The sequence below is a fragment of the Felis catus genome, chromosome F2 (assembly GCF_018350175.1).
Source record: "Felis catus isolate Fca126 chromosome F2, F.catus_Fca126_mat1.0, whole genome shotgun sequence".
Lineage (NCBI taxonomy): Eukaryota > Metazoa > Chordata > Mammalia > Carnivora > Felidae > Felis > Felis catus.
In genome coordinates, this window is record NC_058385.1 from 39,806,117 (window position 1) to 39,823,310 (window position 17,194).

Consider the following 17,194-nt stretch of genomic DNA (forward strand, 5'->3'; position numbering starts at 1 on the left):
AGAAACAATTAAGAATTTAAAGGCCAAGAAAAACATTCAGCTTATACAGACAGTAAGATCAAATTACTTCCAATTGCTATTTAAAAAAAATAGGCTGGCATCAAACTTCTCAAGGGCAACATACAAAATAAAGCATCAGTGGAAAACGTGTTTTTAAAAATTTTATTGAAATCTAAGTTAGTTAACATATAGTGTAATAATGATTTCAGGAGTAGAATTTAGTGATTCATCACTTACATACAATACCCAGTGCTCATCCCAACAAGTGCCCTTCTCAATGCCCATCACCTTTAGCCCATCTCTCCACCCACCTCCCCTCCAGCAACCCTCAGTTTGTTCTCTGTATTTAAGAGTCTCTTATGGTTTGCCTCCCTCTGTTTTTATCTTATTTTTCCTTTCCTTCCCTATGTTTGTCTGTTTTGTTTCTTAAATTAGTGGAAAACATTTTAAAGAAATTCAAGGAAAGAACTTGCAAGCCAAGTATTTTAGAAACAGCCAACTGCCCCTCAAGTGTAAAGGCAAAAGAAAAACACTTTTTTTTTTTTTTTAGGCTATTTTGAGAAAGAAAGAAAGCACAAGTGGGGGAGGGGCAGACAGAGAGAGAATCCCAAGCAGGCTCTGCGCTGTCAGAGCAGAGCCCTATGTGGGGCTCAAACTCACAGACCTTGAGATCATGACCTGAGCCAAGGTTGGGTCCTCAACCCCACTGAGCCACCCAGATGCCCCCAACAGAAAACCACTTTTAAACGTTCATGAATTCACAGAATACTTTACATATGGGTCCTTGCTTGTGTGGATGGGCTTCATTCAACACGCACATAACCTGAAGATCTATGGCGAAAGAATTGATGAGTATTTCATATATTTAATTTTAGAGTTAAATTTAAGAATTAAATACCTAAAAGGAGGGGAGGGGCAGGGGTGGAAGGAAGAGAAGTGTGTATGCACTATGTGTTCCGTAGGATATGCTCTGGCAAATTAGAAAGAAAACCTTTTGAAACAGAAGGAAAAGACAAAAGAGAAAGTAAAACAAGATTATTGACTGTTTTATAGGCAATGGATGAGAATTAAGGACATTATGTAAGCCTGACAGTCCCCAGAGTAAAAGGTATTTATGAAAAAGCTTAAGAGCAAAAAAAAAAAAAAAAATGGTATAAGAGAAACCTCTAAATAAAAATACTAATGTTCAAAAATACCAAAATAATCTTTCTTTAAAAAATTTTTTTAATGTTTACTCATTTTTGAGCGACAGAGACAGGGCATGAGTGGGGGAGGGGCAGAGAGAGCGAGAGGGAGGCAGAACCTGAAGCAGGCTCCAGGTTCTGAGCTGTTAGCACAGAGCCTGACCTGCGGCCTGAACTCACGAACTTGGAGATCATGACCTAAGCTGAAGTCAGATGCGCAAGCAACTGAGCCACCCAGGCGCCCTCCAAAATAATCTTTCTGAACAGCAGACACCTTTCAGATAAACACGGTATAATACCAAAATGCATGTGGTAACTGTAACATAAAATTATACACAGAATTGATACCAATAGTGGTTCTCAGTGGTACAGATGGCAGTCATTCTGACTTCAGGGGCCATGTGGCGATGTCTGGAGACATTTTGGGGTTTAACTTTCGGTTCGAAATCTCGGGAGCTTCCCAGGTGAAATCTGTAACAGGCCCCCAGACGCAGCCGGCAAGGAGAGACCCAAGAAAGGCAGAGCACGCCAGGCTGGGAGGTGGCAGGTTTAACAAGCAAGGCTTGTTTGGACAGAGGCACTACCCAATCTTAAAAGTTAACACAGAGGGCTTACCCAGGTTCAGACAGTATGAAGGCCACAGTGCTCCGTCGAGGTTGCCAGCAGCCTTGACAATCGACGTTTCGTTTTCGGCTGTGAAGATCGCCTGGGAGCGGAAGTGCACTCCCAAGACAGGGGCGGGCCGAGGGACCTCCATCCCCATTGGTCAACCTCTGGATGACCTCCTCCCACAATAACTGGGGCCGGGAAGGTGCTGCTGGCATCTAGTTGCATACTAGCATCCAAGTATGCTGCTGAGCACCCTGCAATGCACAGGACACATCTCCACAGCGAAGGATTATCTGGCTCATAATGTCAGTAAATGTGAACGTGGGGAAATCCTGTTCTAGGGAATGAGGTGTAGTACTTATTCATTCAGAAGTATTTACTGTGGTATAAACCATGGGGCTAGGGCAGCACTTGGCTTTTGAGATTCAGGATGAATCCCACAGTTCCTTCCTTAAAGACCTAGAGTCCAGTTGAAGAATCAGACACATAAATGGATAATCATGTAATAAATTCTATGTAAGAGAAGAATCGCCTTGGGTGGATGGGGGACGGGAGCGGGGGGGCTTATGAGGATAAAGTCCAGGGATTTATCAGGCAACAGATAAATCTTGGAAGGATAGATATGTAGGCGCTTTACGGATTAAATAAGAGAAAATGGTTTTAGGCAGAGAAAGGAAAGAAGGTTAACGATGAGCACAAGAGGACATTTATAACCAAACTTCCTGCCCCACTATGCCACATACATTCTGTATTCTAGACGCCAGCTGGAACTGGCCAAGCACTAATACTGGTTTTTCTCTTACTCGGAATACCTTTTTCACCCTCTTTTTCTGTTTGATGAAACCATTACCATCTCTCAAGATCATATGTCATGACAGCAAGAATATTGTTTTTGCTTTCTAGTTCTTAATAGTCACAGATTTATTGCAAGCACAAAGCAAGTTCTGCCATGTGGCAAGTGCTCAATAAGTATTTTTTGAATGAAAATGAATAAACTTAAATATCAGATCCTTTCTGAAGCATTCTTAAATTTCTCACTAAAAAATAAAAATAAGAAAAGCAGAACTGTCTTTTTCCATACTAACAGTGGATAGATGGGGAATTGTGAAAGATGACTTATTGGTACCTGATATGTGCTTTATGGTTATTAAATGAAGGAAAAATAGAAGAACATAACGGGAAGAGAAGTGGACAGACTTAGCAAGTGTCTGGATTCATGATACAGCTCAGTTAAACACTGCCTTTCTAGTCCTCCCTGTAGAGTGGAGGATTGGATTATAATCCAATATCCAAAAATACCCTTTACCTTCTTGCTAAATAGTCTTCAAACATACTCATACAGACACACATGTATACAGACACACAGACATGTATATTCAAGCAAAATAGAATATCACATGTATCCTATTTTTAAGTGCTTCACCTCTCTCTCCGTATCTCTCAGTAGCTATAAATATATATTATTTTAATGAATCCATCACACTTTATTTAATAGATGTAACACAATGCATTTAAAAAGACTCTTATGCTGAACATTTACATTGCTTTCAGTTTTTTTGAGGTTACGAACAGTGCTGTGGTTAATATACTTTGTGCATTTTTGCACACTACAGGCATTATTATCTTGAAACAAATTTCTAGAGATATGAAGGCAACTAAAATATATATGAAATTTTAGATTTTTAAAGTACACTGCAAAAGTGTCTTCCAGAAAGTGTGTTCTCGAGATTACCATTCCCCCAAGCAGTATATGAAAGAAACTGTTTCTTCACATCTTTAATTAACACTGAGTGCTGGGCTGTGTGTTAGATTTTAATTTAATGTGTTGTAATCCATGAGTACTTCCTTTATGATTTCTGACTCATGAATCAATGCCTAGAAATAATTTCTCTACTAAAAGATTCTAAAAATGCTACAATTTCTTCTAATACTTTTTTCCCCATTTAGAAATCATAAATTTCATCAGAAATTAATCTTGTTTTAAGTCATGGTATAGGCATCTTTTAATTTTCAAATGGGTACTCAATTGTTTTAATATATTTAATAAATAATCTATCTTTCCATCTTCATGACTTACATAACACATTAAATATTTATATTTGGATCTATTTCCCGACTGCACATTTTATTGCTTGTCTACTTTCCTTGACTATGAGATTATTTTAATTATTATAACTTTATAATACACTTTAATATCTGGTGGATTAAGTTTCTCTTTTCTGTTTCCAATTTAGAAGAAAGTTTATATTTGTACGATATTGAATCATCTCATCCAGGGAGACAGTTGGTCTCGTTTTTATTAAAATTTGATTATGTTACCCTGTAAGGTCTTTTTTCCGATGAAGACTCTTCATATTTCTTGCTGATTTTTTTCAGGACAATTCATAATTTTGATTGTGATTGTAAAATATATTTTATATTATGATATTTAGCTATTATAATTATTAGAGCAATTGGCTTTCACATCAATTTTGTGATTTTCTAAAGGACCATATTACATAAATCTTACTCAATATTTTAGTAGTTTTCCAGTTAATCATATAACCTGTAAATGTTAGTTTTTTTTCCCACATTTACCACTTATTCCTATCGTTTTAAGAATCTGCCCTGGCTATCACTTTTGGAAAAATGTAAAATCATATAAAAGCACAAAACTTTCATGAGTTTAATGATAATACCTCTAACATAAAGCATGATAATGGAATTTGTATTTCACTGCTGAAAGGAATGATGATTGCAATGGGTTGAAACACATTTCCCCTATGTAAAAATCTATGACTTGACAAGGACAATAAAAGCAACAACAGGAACAGGAAAGTCAAATCTCCATTGGTCACTAATAGAGAGTGCTAACCTACTGACATTTGATAAAGGCAAAGGTTCAAGTATTTATCCTTCCTTTCTTGTTATGAACCATACCTTAAGGTAAACAAATAGTTTAGTGTTTTTTTTTAAATAATTTCCCTTAAATACTGAAGGAAAGACAGAAAAATGTCATTTTGTAATACCTAATGAGATAACAGACCTAGGAAGTAAATAAAATAAATAAAAACAAAATAAAATAAATAAAACAACCAGAGTATATGTCTCATTAAATATGATGACATACCCTTGCCTTAAAAACAAATAATAGTAATAAAACTATCTGGATCTAATTCAGCCTACGATTTAACTCCTAGTTACAGAAAATATAAAAAAATAGAAGGCTAAAATAAATAACAAAATGAAAAAGACCAAATCTAGACTATTGGATATTCAAGAGGACAAATAACTTGGTTTCTTCAACAAATCAATGGCATTAAAGAAACAGAGGTTTGCTATAGAATAAAAGAAATTTAAGAGGCATACTATCAAATACAGTAGAGATCTTGAATCAAAACCTATTATTAATAGATATCATGAAGACAATTAGGGACATTTTAATATGGACTTGGTAATAAATGATAAGAAGAAATAACTATTTAATCCTATTAGCTGTGATAATAGCTTCTTAGTAATGCAAGAAAAAAAAACCCAAACAAATAACAAACAAACAAACAAATGCAAGTTCTTGTGAAATATCTATACTGAGATATTTATAGGTAAAATGTCCTCTTATTTAGGATTTGCTTTAAAATACCTCAGGTTACAAAAAAAAAAAAATGGGGGAAACACAAACGAATGGCAAAATATTGATAATTGTTCAGGTTAGGTGATGGGTACGCTGGGGTTCATTATCCTCTTCTCTCTAGTTTTGTGTAATGCATGTGGTTAGTGATAAAAAAGAAGCCAGTAGTAAGAAGTGAGAGATAGTGGGAAAAGCAGATGAGGATCAATCTTCATTTTAAGCAACTGAGTAGAGGCAGTTAACATAGTAAGTACATACTTAAGTATGACCTAACGTACATGTGAGGTTCATACAAACTGAGAAAGGGAATGTTGTTAAAGACTGCCTAGAGTTTAGAACTGGAACAGACAGAGGAGAAGGCGAAGGGTCGGAGTAGGTGACGCCGGGTAGGTAAAGGGAGCGATGGCACTCCAAATGCCCATAAGCGCACTCGGTACCTGGACTATTGTTTGGGAACTAGCGTACTAAAGAACTGTTTCTGTCTGAATGATTTCTCTTTGATCTTCCAACCGGTATGTGAGCATACCAGCGTTCCACGCAACGCATCCCATTGCGGCTAACACTGTGACCTCCTTCTCATGGACATTACACCCAAAGTTATATCTGGACATGGTTTATTTATAAAACCTTCTCTTAAAAAAGACTAATTGCTGCAATTTAAGAGACCTAAAATGTCTTTAACCCCACTTTGTAAATATGAAAACAGAAAAAAAAAATCTCTGGTTTCTTTGTGTTATCCCTAGGAAGTACAGAGAAGGCAATCCGATGAAGACCTGCCTTGTCACATTCAATAGAGCAACTGCAGAAGCAATTTGTTACAAGCAGATGGATAGCTGAACACTAAAAAGGATAATAAACTAGAACGAAATTAGATATTGAAATCAATTTCTTTTAGGCTTACCATGAAACTTCAGATTTACACAATTGTATTTGAAGAAGTCAGAAAAAAAAAATGCCATACTAAGATGGGTGCCCGTGAAAACAGAACTTTACACATGCTATAGCCTTTATAGTCACCATTTACTTGGTTGGTTCAAATATTTATAGTTCATTGTTATGACTGCCAAAACTGGCAACCACAAGGATTGTTGTCTCAATTAGGACAGTAAACAGATTGTCTCTTTTTTTAATGAAAAAATCTAAAATGTAATACTTCACAGTTTAACATGTTTATTCATCTAAACGAGCTAAAAAATAATGGTGCGACATCTGTTCGAGAGGCACTGGTACCTCAAATTTTGGCTGCCTCCCCACCAATTTGGTTGTTGTTTTAAAAAATGAAGAATAGGAGGGGGGACTGTCATCAGAAAATCTTCTGGCATGTAAAGTATCTTATTTTTCTTGAAATAAGGATCTCATGTCTGTTGCTAGGGATAAAAAAAAAATTATTTAAGAATGAGGCACTATGTTGAATAGGGCAGCAGTTCAATTGTTTTAGATGAATTTACTGGCCCGCTATGGATATTTCCACACTGGTATAGTTCTTTGAGTGACTCTCCCAGCTCCCTCCATACTCACCTGCATACCTAAAATACAAAATAAAATAGTAAAAATGTTTCTGTTGGCACTGAATTCATCTGCTAGGCTTTTTTTTTTTTTTAACTGTGGGTTGTACTGATTGTAGGTCTGATGTCAGTGGAACAAAATCTAGCAAACATCATTCTATCTAGGCTGCATTGGAGCAGTTCTAATAAAAGAAGGCAGTGCTGCTAAGGGAGAAGTGGTAGGAACCTCCCCAGAGAAGTCCAAGGTAAGTGTGCTTATCTCTGGCTCAACAACCTTACATTACGGATGAAATACGTGAAAAGGCTGGAAGTTTAATTTCTAGAAGTTTTATTTCTGAAGCCCGCCTAAGTAAAGCATAATTTACTCTACTGAATTATCACTGACTGTATCATTCTAGAATCTGGAAAATCTACTGCTTTAGTGTTCACATAAATTTAAGCATTATAATGAAAATTTAGTTTTATTTTTGTTGGGAGTGAGGATGTATACTAAGTTAAATTAAAAACACTGCGTGTGTTTCTCAACAATAGTGATAAAAATAACATATTCGATTTCCTAGAAAAGAGCAATGTTTCCGTTCTAGAGCAAATTTAACGCTAGTTGTCTTGATCTTAAAATGAACAGGTTGAAACATGTACTTGTCCTAGTACATCCAATGACCATAAATGCTAAATGCGGAGTTAACCAATATAGTGATTTCTAAGTTTTATTTATTGTGCAAATAATTTTTGATCATCTATTACATGCAGCACTGTACCAGACTCTGAGAGGACTAAAAGAAATTAGCTTAAATTTTAACATGCATTTATTAAATATGTGCAGATCACTATGCTACTGGAATTACAGAAATGGAAAAGAACATATTTTCAGGATCTTGCAATCACTGGTTGGGGTGGAAGTATTCCTGAAAAATTAAAAAGACTGAAAATCTTCAAGTATTTGCCAACTTAAAACAAACTCCGTATCGGTCCTATGATATGCTTTTTGTTCATTTGTTTTAAAAGAAATGCTAGATGAAGTTATCTTTTCACAGTATCTCCTCTCAGGTGAATTATATGTGCTTTATTTTGCAAAATAAGAACCAGCACCTCTTTGAACTTCATTCACAGTATCCCTGAGGCTGGATGTGAAGTCTACGGCATTAGCTGAAATTTATCCTGCAGACCCTGTTAACAAATAGATTCTAACTTCAATTTTTCTGTTCTTGTCTTTTGAATTCCTCTGAGCAGTGCATTACTGGAGGAGAAAAACCCATGTCTGAAATTTGTGTCTGGTGCCAGTCTCAGATTTATGCCAAACACCGCTCACTGTTCAGAAGTGTGGTCCCCTGAAAATGCAGGCCGAATATCACCTCCCTGTCTTCAAAGATTCAAACCAGATTTCAACCTGGGATTTCTCTGCAGGCTGCTTCCCAGACAATACGAATATGAAAAATGTGCATTTCATGAAAACGGTGTTGTATTGTTGCCTCTGTTTACCTGCTATTTATTAAAGTCAGTGTTGAGCCTTTGGGACTTGTGGTTCTCTGGAGGCGTCGTAAGGTCAGTTATACAAATGGACTATCCAGAGACTCAGGGTATCGATGAAACGAGGTAATGAAACCTGCCTGTAATTATACTATGTATAAACTAATATTTATTACTATCAGAAACAACTTTTTCCCCTCAAAAGAACACCTCAAGAACAGAAGGGGACAGTAACATTTTTTTTTCCACAGTAGTGAATTTTCAGACATTTCCAAGAGTATATTCACCTATTTTAAATACTGTGAATTCTGTTATATCTCACTTGGATAGGTATCTAATAAACAAATTATTATATATCTTCTCATTTAAACTACTACTGAAATTAGAAATAATCTTTATTTGATATGACTGTTTTTAACACCATATGGGAGGTAAAAGAACTAAGTGAAAATTGTTCACGTAAATGTGATAGGAGTGAGGGAAAAGCAGTATTTCTTGACATGTGGCGTGTCACTCAGGAAAGGAAAAGGCCCATCATATCCAAAATGCCAGCTTGGATATTCCCTTGCCACCCACTTCACGAACAGACATACCACATGGCATTAAATGCTGCAACCTTTCCTAAAAATGCCACTTGGATTGGTCTGCTGTGGTGAGTGTATAAGAACTCTTGGTCTGTCTCATGAGTTTGTGATTTCAAGGAGAAGAATCCAGTAAATAACACTGGCTAAATTTTGCCCTCAGATGTTTGGCATAAATGATCTGTGAGGATCCTGGAACTTTTGGCTGTTTTCACGTTGATGAAATAAATTATGCTACTTGAAAAAATTCTACAGAACATAATGCTATACAGTCATCGTCAACTATCTGCAAAAGTCTCAAAGAAGATCTAGGGAATTTATCAACGGCTTTCTTCTCTTGGCAAATATGAAAACAACCTTAACATTTTATTTGCTCTTCATAAATACAATGGATATGATATAAAACCCTTTGTGCACATGTTTCAAACTATTAATTTTCTATGCTTCTTTCTGTAAGGTAGTAGTAGCTAACAAATGTGCTGTGGACACATATTTTCCCATTTTCAAAGCTTTATGTATTCGTGTGTTCTAAAGTTATTTTAAAAACTCCATTACCAGTAAAAATATTGAATACATTATTATACTCCGACAAATGCAAAATATCTTGAAAATTTATATAAACAAAAAATTACCTATGTGAGTAGTGAGGCATACATTTTCTTTCATTATTTATTTTTCACAAAACAGTTGTGATTGACTAACTCTCAAGAGACAAAATGTAATTTTGTAAACCCACTTCGTATAGTTCAGATTTAAGAGGCAACCCAACAAGATTATTCTGAGTAGGTAGGACTTCGTTACTGTTATGTGGAAAAAAAAAAAACTGCACAATTAAATGACAGATTGTTACATATCTCCCTAACAAGAGGGGCAAACTGATACTGCACGCAGTCAGAACAACATAATTAAAATAGAATTCCAAGTTTATATTAATAGAATAATAAGTTAATTAAAATCAAGATCAACTGAACTTTGTATTTACACCAGTTCAGACAGCCCAGGAGGAAAGGAACTCTATTTTAGAGACATATGTGACTCTTTGAGCTTCTGTCATCCAGGTGCCATTTCTGATGGAGCACATGTGCACTGAACAGTTGGCAAAGAAGGAAAAAGATTACTGTAGATGTATGTGCAGATAGTTCCTCTAATGATATAAAATATGTCTGGAAAGAAAGCGGGGCTTCTTTGTAAAATGAAAAATTCCCCATGACTTTTTATTCCTTCTTAGGCTCTGAATCTGATTTGAGAATGTTTCTGTAAATGAGGATATATACTTTTACTTATGATGTATATGGAACAAAAATAGATTTAGTAATCTGTAAGCGATGAAGTTATACACATAAATTGGCTAAGACATCCGAAGAATTTGGGATCTGTTTTCCATTTTATCTAAACGCACCATGAATAGGTTGCCTGTCAAAGTACAAAGATTTTTATAAAAGTATCCGGGAGCATACATTATACTACATTGCTAGGTAAGGTTCTTTTCTTGATATCCTATGCAACTATTTAAAAAGATATTTCTGAAAACTAAAAATACCAGCAGAAAGAATCCAAGATGTTCCAGTTTCAGTACTTTAGAAAGTATTGGTCCCAAGGGGTGCTTTTATGAAATTATTTCCCTTTAATGCATTGATTGCTGTTCAGCTAATCTTCATCTGGTTTCAGATCAGGGTCAACATCTGTGGACAGTCTGAGATAAAAGAAAGCATAGAAAGCCAGTAGGAGGGCCAATATAGCTGCAAGTACGAGGCCAACTTCCTGAGGAGGAAAAAAGAAAAAAAAAAAAAGTAGGGTTGAAATTGATGAAGAGATTGGTTAATGTTTTGAGTTTCATCAGATAAAATCACCATATAATTCCATCATCTAGAATAATAGTTTGAACCTAATAATCACATTCTTTGTGATTATCACTTCTTGTCATGAAGTAAAGTAACTTATTTTGTACCTGACAACACGCACTGCAATGACAAGTACATCAGAGGGTGACTCATTCCTACTATTATTTCCATTTAATTTGTTTGTGCTTTTCTCATAGCAAAATTAAAATTTGTAATTTTAATATTTGCATAGTTTGGATATGAAGACGCCAGTGCAAGCAGTGTGGTTCATGCTCACAGTTTGCCTGTTCTCTAGTGGAGTAGGCCTAATTTTATTTACTGCTTCAATACATTTGTTATTAGTTATAGCTTTTGGACACAGATTTTTAAAACATCTATCTTTCTTTTTCTAATGGGAAGAAACTCCTATTACAACCAGTTTCTAACTAATGTCTCTGCAAATCTTTATTAAATATTATTTTGTTGAAACTCTAATTTTTAAACTCTAAATCCTATAGTTTATAATGTGGGGAAACAAAACAGTACTTTTAGCTCATGGAGGATGACACGGTGCAATTTATCAGAACTGTGAAGGGTGATCCTGAATATTTCATCTGGTGATTTGGTGTGGGTCATATTAGTTAATTAAAATGGAGGTCAAAAATTTACTGTATGTATTATGGCAAAAATCCCATTATCTCTTAAAAAGTCTATAAACTTCATGTAGAATGAAATATATGGCATGTACTATGTTGTATACACACACACACCATTAAGAAATGTTCTCAATATTAACATATCATTTAGCTAAAAAGAGAAAAAAGAGCAACTAATGCCAGTTTCATACCCTAAAGAGCCTAATATGCCTTTCTCATTTTCAGTTGTGTATCACACCCATTCCTGGCATTGTTTTATGGAGAAGCAGTTTATTTGCATTTACATGAATATATTTTACATTTCATCAGAATGTACAATTAATAATTCAACATACACCCCCTAATAAACTTTAAAAACATTAAAATGAATTTGATTTAGAATAAACACGAAATTTTTACCTGGATGTTGAAATTACAAATGGGTGCTTTATACAGATATTTAGCTTCAAAGTTACGTTGATTTAGATTTCCAAACTATGAAAATAAGCAATTGATGAGAATCATGGAGTTGACAGAGTCAGTGTCAACTGTTTTTGTAAGATTTGATTTTTTTTAAATCTGATACATCAATATAATGTCAAATGAAAGTGAGTTTTTCTTTGTTGCTGTTGGAACACTGGCATCTCGAAAGGGCATGGCGGCATCAGACAGGTTTCATTTATATTCTTATACCCACAGCTGTGCTCCCAGACCCATCTGGTTACACAGCTACTAATTTTAAGAGGCTGTAATAAACAAGTGACACACAACTGCAAACTCCATCTGTTCTGTATAGTGGACAACAAAATTGTCCAACAGCAGTCACCGTCCGCACAAGCTTAAAGCGAGAATGTAGTTTTTACTCTTGATTGGAGGCCATCATCTCCATCTCATTTGATAATCACCTCTAATTGCTGCTTTTCAACTGCTCCTTGTCCCTTCAAACAACTCTTTATCATCTACACTATACATTTTCAGACTATCCCGAGGCATGAAAAAGGGTTTTAAGGGTAGAAAGCAGAGAACATTCATAGAATACAACTTCAGAGGATCCATTAATTCAATTAATTCTATTGAATATATGGGGCAGGAGGTTGGGCTAGGAATGGAGAGGAATTGACTCATTTTTTTTTTTTAATGTCCCTATTCTGTTGAGTATATGAGCATTGTGGGGACTGGATGTGTAAAGGGTTAAAACAATGGTAAAATTTGAAAATACTGCTTTCAGGGTGCTGGTGACACTAACCATAACTTACAGACCTGTAGGCATTTATGACCCCCCACCTCCTGGCCATTTTTAGTTTTACATCAGAAATAACCAACAAAACAAAACAAAACACAACAAAAAACTAACATTTCCAGATGGCTCATCCCAAGAGGTTGTTCGCAGGATATGGTTGACACTCGAATATTTTATTTGTATAACAGATAAATTACATTTTTGATCCTTATTCTTTTATTATGATTATACCTTTCAAATAAGCCATTTAAACAAATTAACAAACACATATAAATTATCTTTTTCCTCCTAAATACAAGAAAACATGGGTATTTACACTCTAAAAAATTTTAGTCATGTTGTAGTTCTTGAAAAATAATCTAACTGAACATCAACCAAATAGCAAATATTAGTTGTACAAATATTTTTTAGGTGGCACTCATTTCATACTGGGTCATAAATTATAACATTTTGTTAACATTGGTAAGACATAGGAAATAAAACAGCTTCTAAAAAGAAATTAATTCTAGATTTTGACACAGTAACAGTCACATCTTATTCTAAATCATTACTGGTCTCTCAAAACATTTTCTGTCACCAAACATACATTTACAAAAAAGTGCTAAAAGTCTTTGAGCATAAAGACTACATTGTGTAGTTCTTTATATCGCTGGTCCCAGTTTTCTCAATCAATACTGTTGATTTTATATGGTAAGGAAATCTCCTGTCTTACTCATCTTTCTTTCTTACAGGTTCTACAACACTGTAATACTTACAGCATTTCTAAATAAATAATGAAGGGTTGAGTAAGATTTATATAATCTATACATAAAGTATATTAAAATGATGCAATACTTTGAAAACTTTATAACAGTAATCTTGGTATCTCCAAAGCAAAACCGAGAACATTTTATAATATATAATATAATGACACAATACAGACTTAGTTGAAGCAGGGGATCTGAAGGCCAATGACAAACACCCAAGGGAAGTCTTATTTGTACAAACCAGTAATGGCTAATTCAGAGAAATATCTTCTCCATCAGCTAACCATTCACAAGTGAATTCTGTGCACTAGGTTCAATGTTAAGTGCTCTCATTGTGTTATTCAACTCTCCTGACATCCCTGTGAGGGAATGGTATATTCACCATTTTGCAAATATGCCAGCTCAGACTGGCGAGACGATGGTAACAGTAAAAGGCAAGAAGAATGTGATCCTAGGGCTCTTTATTCTGTGTTCAGTGTTGATAGTGCTGTTATTTTTCTATTCCATGCATCTGTTCATATTTTCTATAGATTTAAATTATTTTAAGAGCCTAACTAGGATTCATTCTAAAAATAAGTAGTAAAGTGATAAAATATTGTACTATTATGGTCATCCTATATCAACGAGATAAGAGTCAAACATGTTTGATGTTCATTAGTCCTTAGTTGCTTCTCTGACATTATCAATATGGATAAAATCACTCACTGGGGAAATTAAACAGCATTAAATGGCAATTGCTGAAAGAAACTTCGTTATTTAAAATCCTATGCTAAAATGACAAGGCAATCAAACTTTGACAGGGCAAACTAATTAGTATGCCAGATCTGAAATGTAAAACACCTCCATGGTTCTGATTCTAAAAAGTTTCATATCATTTTAATGGGCTCTTCAAATAATTTTTCAAGCAAAGTAAACAATGCTTAAAGTTAAGGGTTTTGTTTACCAAAGGTTTACAAATCAAAATGATATGCTAGCTTATTGAAAAGGAGCTATGTTCTGATGTCAGTTAGAAGTTCTTTTGTACATACTTTAAATCATAAATGAAATCAGAAAAATTTTTTTCTCATAAAAAGAATTTGCTTATATTCTACATGGTTTATAAAAAGATATTAGATAATTGTGCTGTAAGGTAGATTTATCTCATACTAAAGTCATTCCCTCAAATTGAAATAATAACAAAAACTATAAGAAGAAACAAAAGAGGATGTGCATATATTAGTAAATGAGTGGTTGCACTATATCTCAAATTCGAATTTGTAGTTGCTCATTATATTGTGCCACAAGTGGATTTTGCTACACCATTATCTTTCTTCAAAACAAAACAAAACAAAACAAAACAAAACAAAACAAAACAAAAGAAACCAAAACACTGCATTGTGAGAGATAAAAGTGAGGGACATAAGTGCCTTGGTGGAAAATGACAAATAATGCTCTCACTACAAGAGACAACCATCAGGTAACTAATTGTAAAACAAAACAAAACAAAACAAAACAAACAAACAAAAAAACCCACAAAACAAAAACAAAACAAACCCAGGTATTACTTTTAGAAAGGTGATGTCACAGAAATAATTTTACAGATGAATAAAATTTCATGTGAAATTAGAAGAAAACTCCAAAAGATTAATCATCTCTCTTTTAAACAAAAAGGCAATTCACTTTTTTTCATTAAAAACTGACACAACAGCACTAACTGAGATTGTTGTTGTGAAAACATACCGTATCACACGGCAATGCTTGATCAAAATCAGCAATCAGGAGTAAAAAGAAGGCAGTGTTTCGTGATCATAATAGCAAATTCTGGAAGACAACCAAATATATCATCTGGCAGTTCAACAGCTGTTACGGCTTGGTAGTAATACCTTGGCATTTGCTATAAGCTATAACTTAGAAAAATTGATTTTTCATCTGCCAGATAAAACCAAAATCTCTTTTTAACATTTTAATATTTAAATAAAGTATATATACTAGTCACTTTAATTTTGCACATTTGACAGCACAACTGTCAAGTTAATTTTTGTATTTACAGTTTGATTAACCTCTAAATATTTGGCAAAAAATGGACATGAGTAATAATGTACATGTAATTTTGTTGAACTTCATTGTGCTAACACATTGGATTAGTATCTGCTAACATCATTCTCAGATGCATTTATCCCTCTTAAGCAGTTAAAACACTGATTTTCTAAAAGAACAAGTTTGGGGACATCATTAGAATTTTATAATAGAGAGTACTGGCAACAACAGTAATGCACAGAGTAAAATTACACACATGAATGATCTAAGTATATATAATTATAACTAAAATTTCAATAACCATAAAAGTAAACTTATTGAAAATGAAAGAAATTTTTTTATTCAGGCCACATAAATCACTGAACTGTTTGAACAATATACACAGTAGCTAGAGGAAAAAATAAATTTCAACTTTAAGTATAACTGGTTCCCTTATGCGACATTGTGTTTTATTTTAAGACCAAGTCAAGTCTCAGAATTGGAATGATGTTTCCCATTAAGCAAATTCTTTATAAAAACCTTCAATTCTGGCATTCGACTTTGATTTTGAAATGTCATAAAACATTTAGAATTCAACATTCATGCAATCCAGTTTTAGAAAATGAAATGGCATGCATATATCAAACTTTAAAGTTACCAAATACAGGTACCTTTATGCCTATTGCTGTTTTCTTTGCTTCTGCTTTTAATTTGGTTGCTCGTAAAATAGGTTTGGTTTTTTTATAATCTTGTTTACCTAAAAAGAAATAATTTCAGGCAATGAGTTATGCTTATATATAATTCAAGTTTAACAGCCATCTGAAATGTCCAAGAATGTTTAAATACAGTAAACCTGGGACACGGAGTTGAAAAGTAGCTCCCAGTTATGGAAGCCATAAACTTGTCACCCTAAGGTCAACCTCTCCTCCTCCCTTGATTTTAAAGGAAGAAGAGTCAACAGACATCTTTGATTTGGTGTGCAGTGAAGAGCTAAAAAGATAAAAACTTATTTGAGAGAGTAAGATGTTTAAAGTAAAGACAGTAAGCCTTTTGGAAGCATTTAAGAACAAATGGGCAAATGAGTATACATAAGGTCCCATTAATAGGTAAAGCTAACTTTATTTTCCTAAATGAAGAATAAGAGCTCATTACAAATTATTTTATTAATGATATATTAAGTTTCCAAATAATCAATTTGAGGAATATCCTCAAGTTTTCTGTGAATAAGAAACTAAGAAAGAATCTGTAAGTACTTAACTTTTAGTCACTGAGTTCATTAGAAAAATGCATATTTAACTTTTGTTTGTTCTTAATAGAGGACAAAATAAATACTGCTAGATAAATATGTAGGTTAGCTACATTCAGATAATAGTTTCAATCTCCTTTACCACACTTCATTACCAAAGATGAATAAAAATTAAGTTAGTATCACCAAACTTCCTTTTTTGTATATCATTTGATGTCACCACTAATGAATAACAAAACTGAGTTTGTGTGTAACCTGTATGTAACTAATGAGTTACATAACCTGTGAAGAAAATAGATTTAACAACAACAACAAACAACACTAACAAAAGCATTCATTAGAATAATACACTATTTTGTTAACCAAACTTTTAATTAAGAACTGGGTCAATGGGTCTCAAATACAATCTGTCACTCTATGGGAGTTAGCATATGACCATATAATCTCTCTTTTACATTCTCCTTAGTTTGCCTTGTTTCCATCTTACTCCTTTTCCTTCATGACTGGTTTCTTTCCAAATCTTTCCCCTGTATCTCCTTTATGTAAGTAATACAACTTC

General features: G+C 34.1%; 1 protein-coding gene and 1 long non-coding RNA gene across 4 annotated transcripts in view; one reads left to right on the top strand and one right to left on the bottom strand.

Moving 5' to 3' along the window:
* Window positions 1-17,194, bottom strand: part of TRIQK (triple QxxK/R motif containing) — a 342,742-nt gene that overhangs the window by 242,885 nt on the left and 82,663 nt on the right. Inside the window, exons 5-6 of one of the 3 annotated variants that reach the window (XR_006592646.1) lie at window positions 16,061-16,146; window positions 10,494-10,714 (exon numbers count right to left, since the gene is read on the bottom strand). Coding sequence is in view for 2 of the 3 variants with exons in the window: in XM_006943299.4 (XP_006943361.1) it covers window positions 10,601-10,714; window positions 16,061-16,146 (200 nt within the window). In the remaining variant the exon portion in view is untranslated. Of the gene's footprint in view, window positions 1-7,596; window positions 10,715-16,060; window positions 16,147-17,194 lie in introns of those variants that run through there. The other 2 variants (XM_006943299.4, XM_045050082.1) reach the window with 2 other exon arrangements.
* LOC123383177 lies at window positions 1,325-8,272 on the top strand. Its single transcript, XR_006592647.1, has 3 exons — window positions 1,325-1,474; window positions 7,025-7,150; window positions 8,136-8,272. It is a non-coding gene; the product is annotated as an uncharacterized LOC123383177 (long non-coding RNA).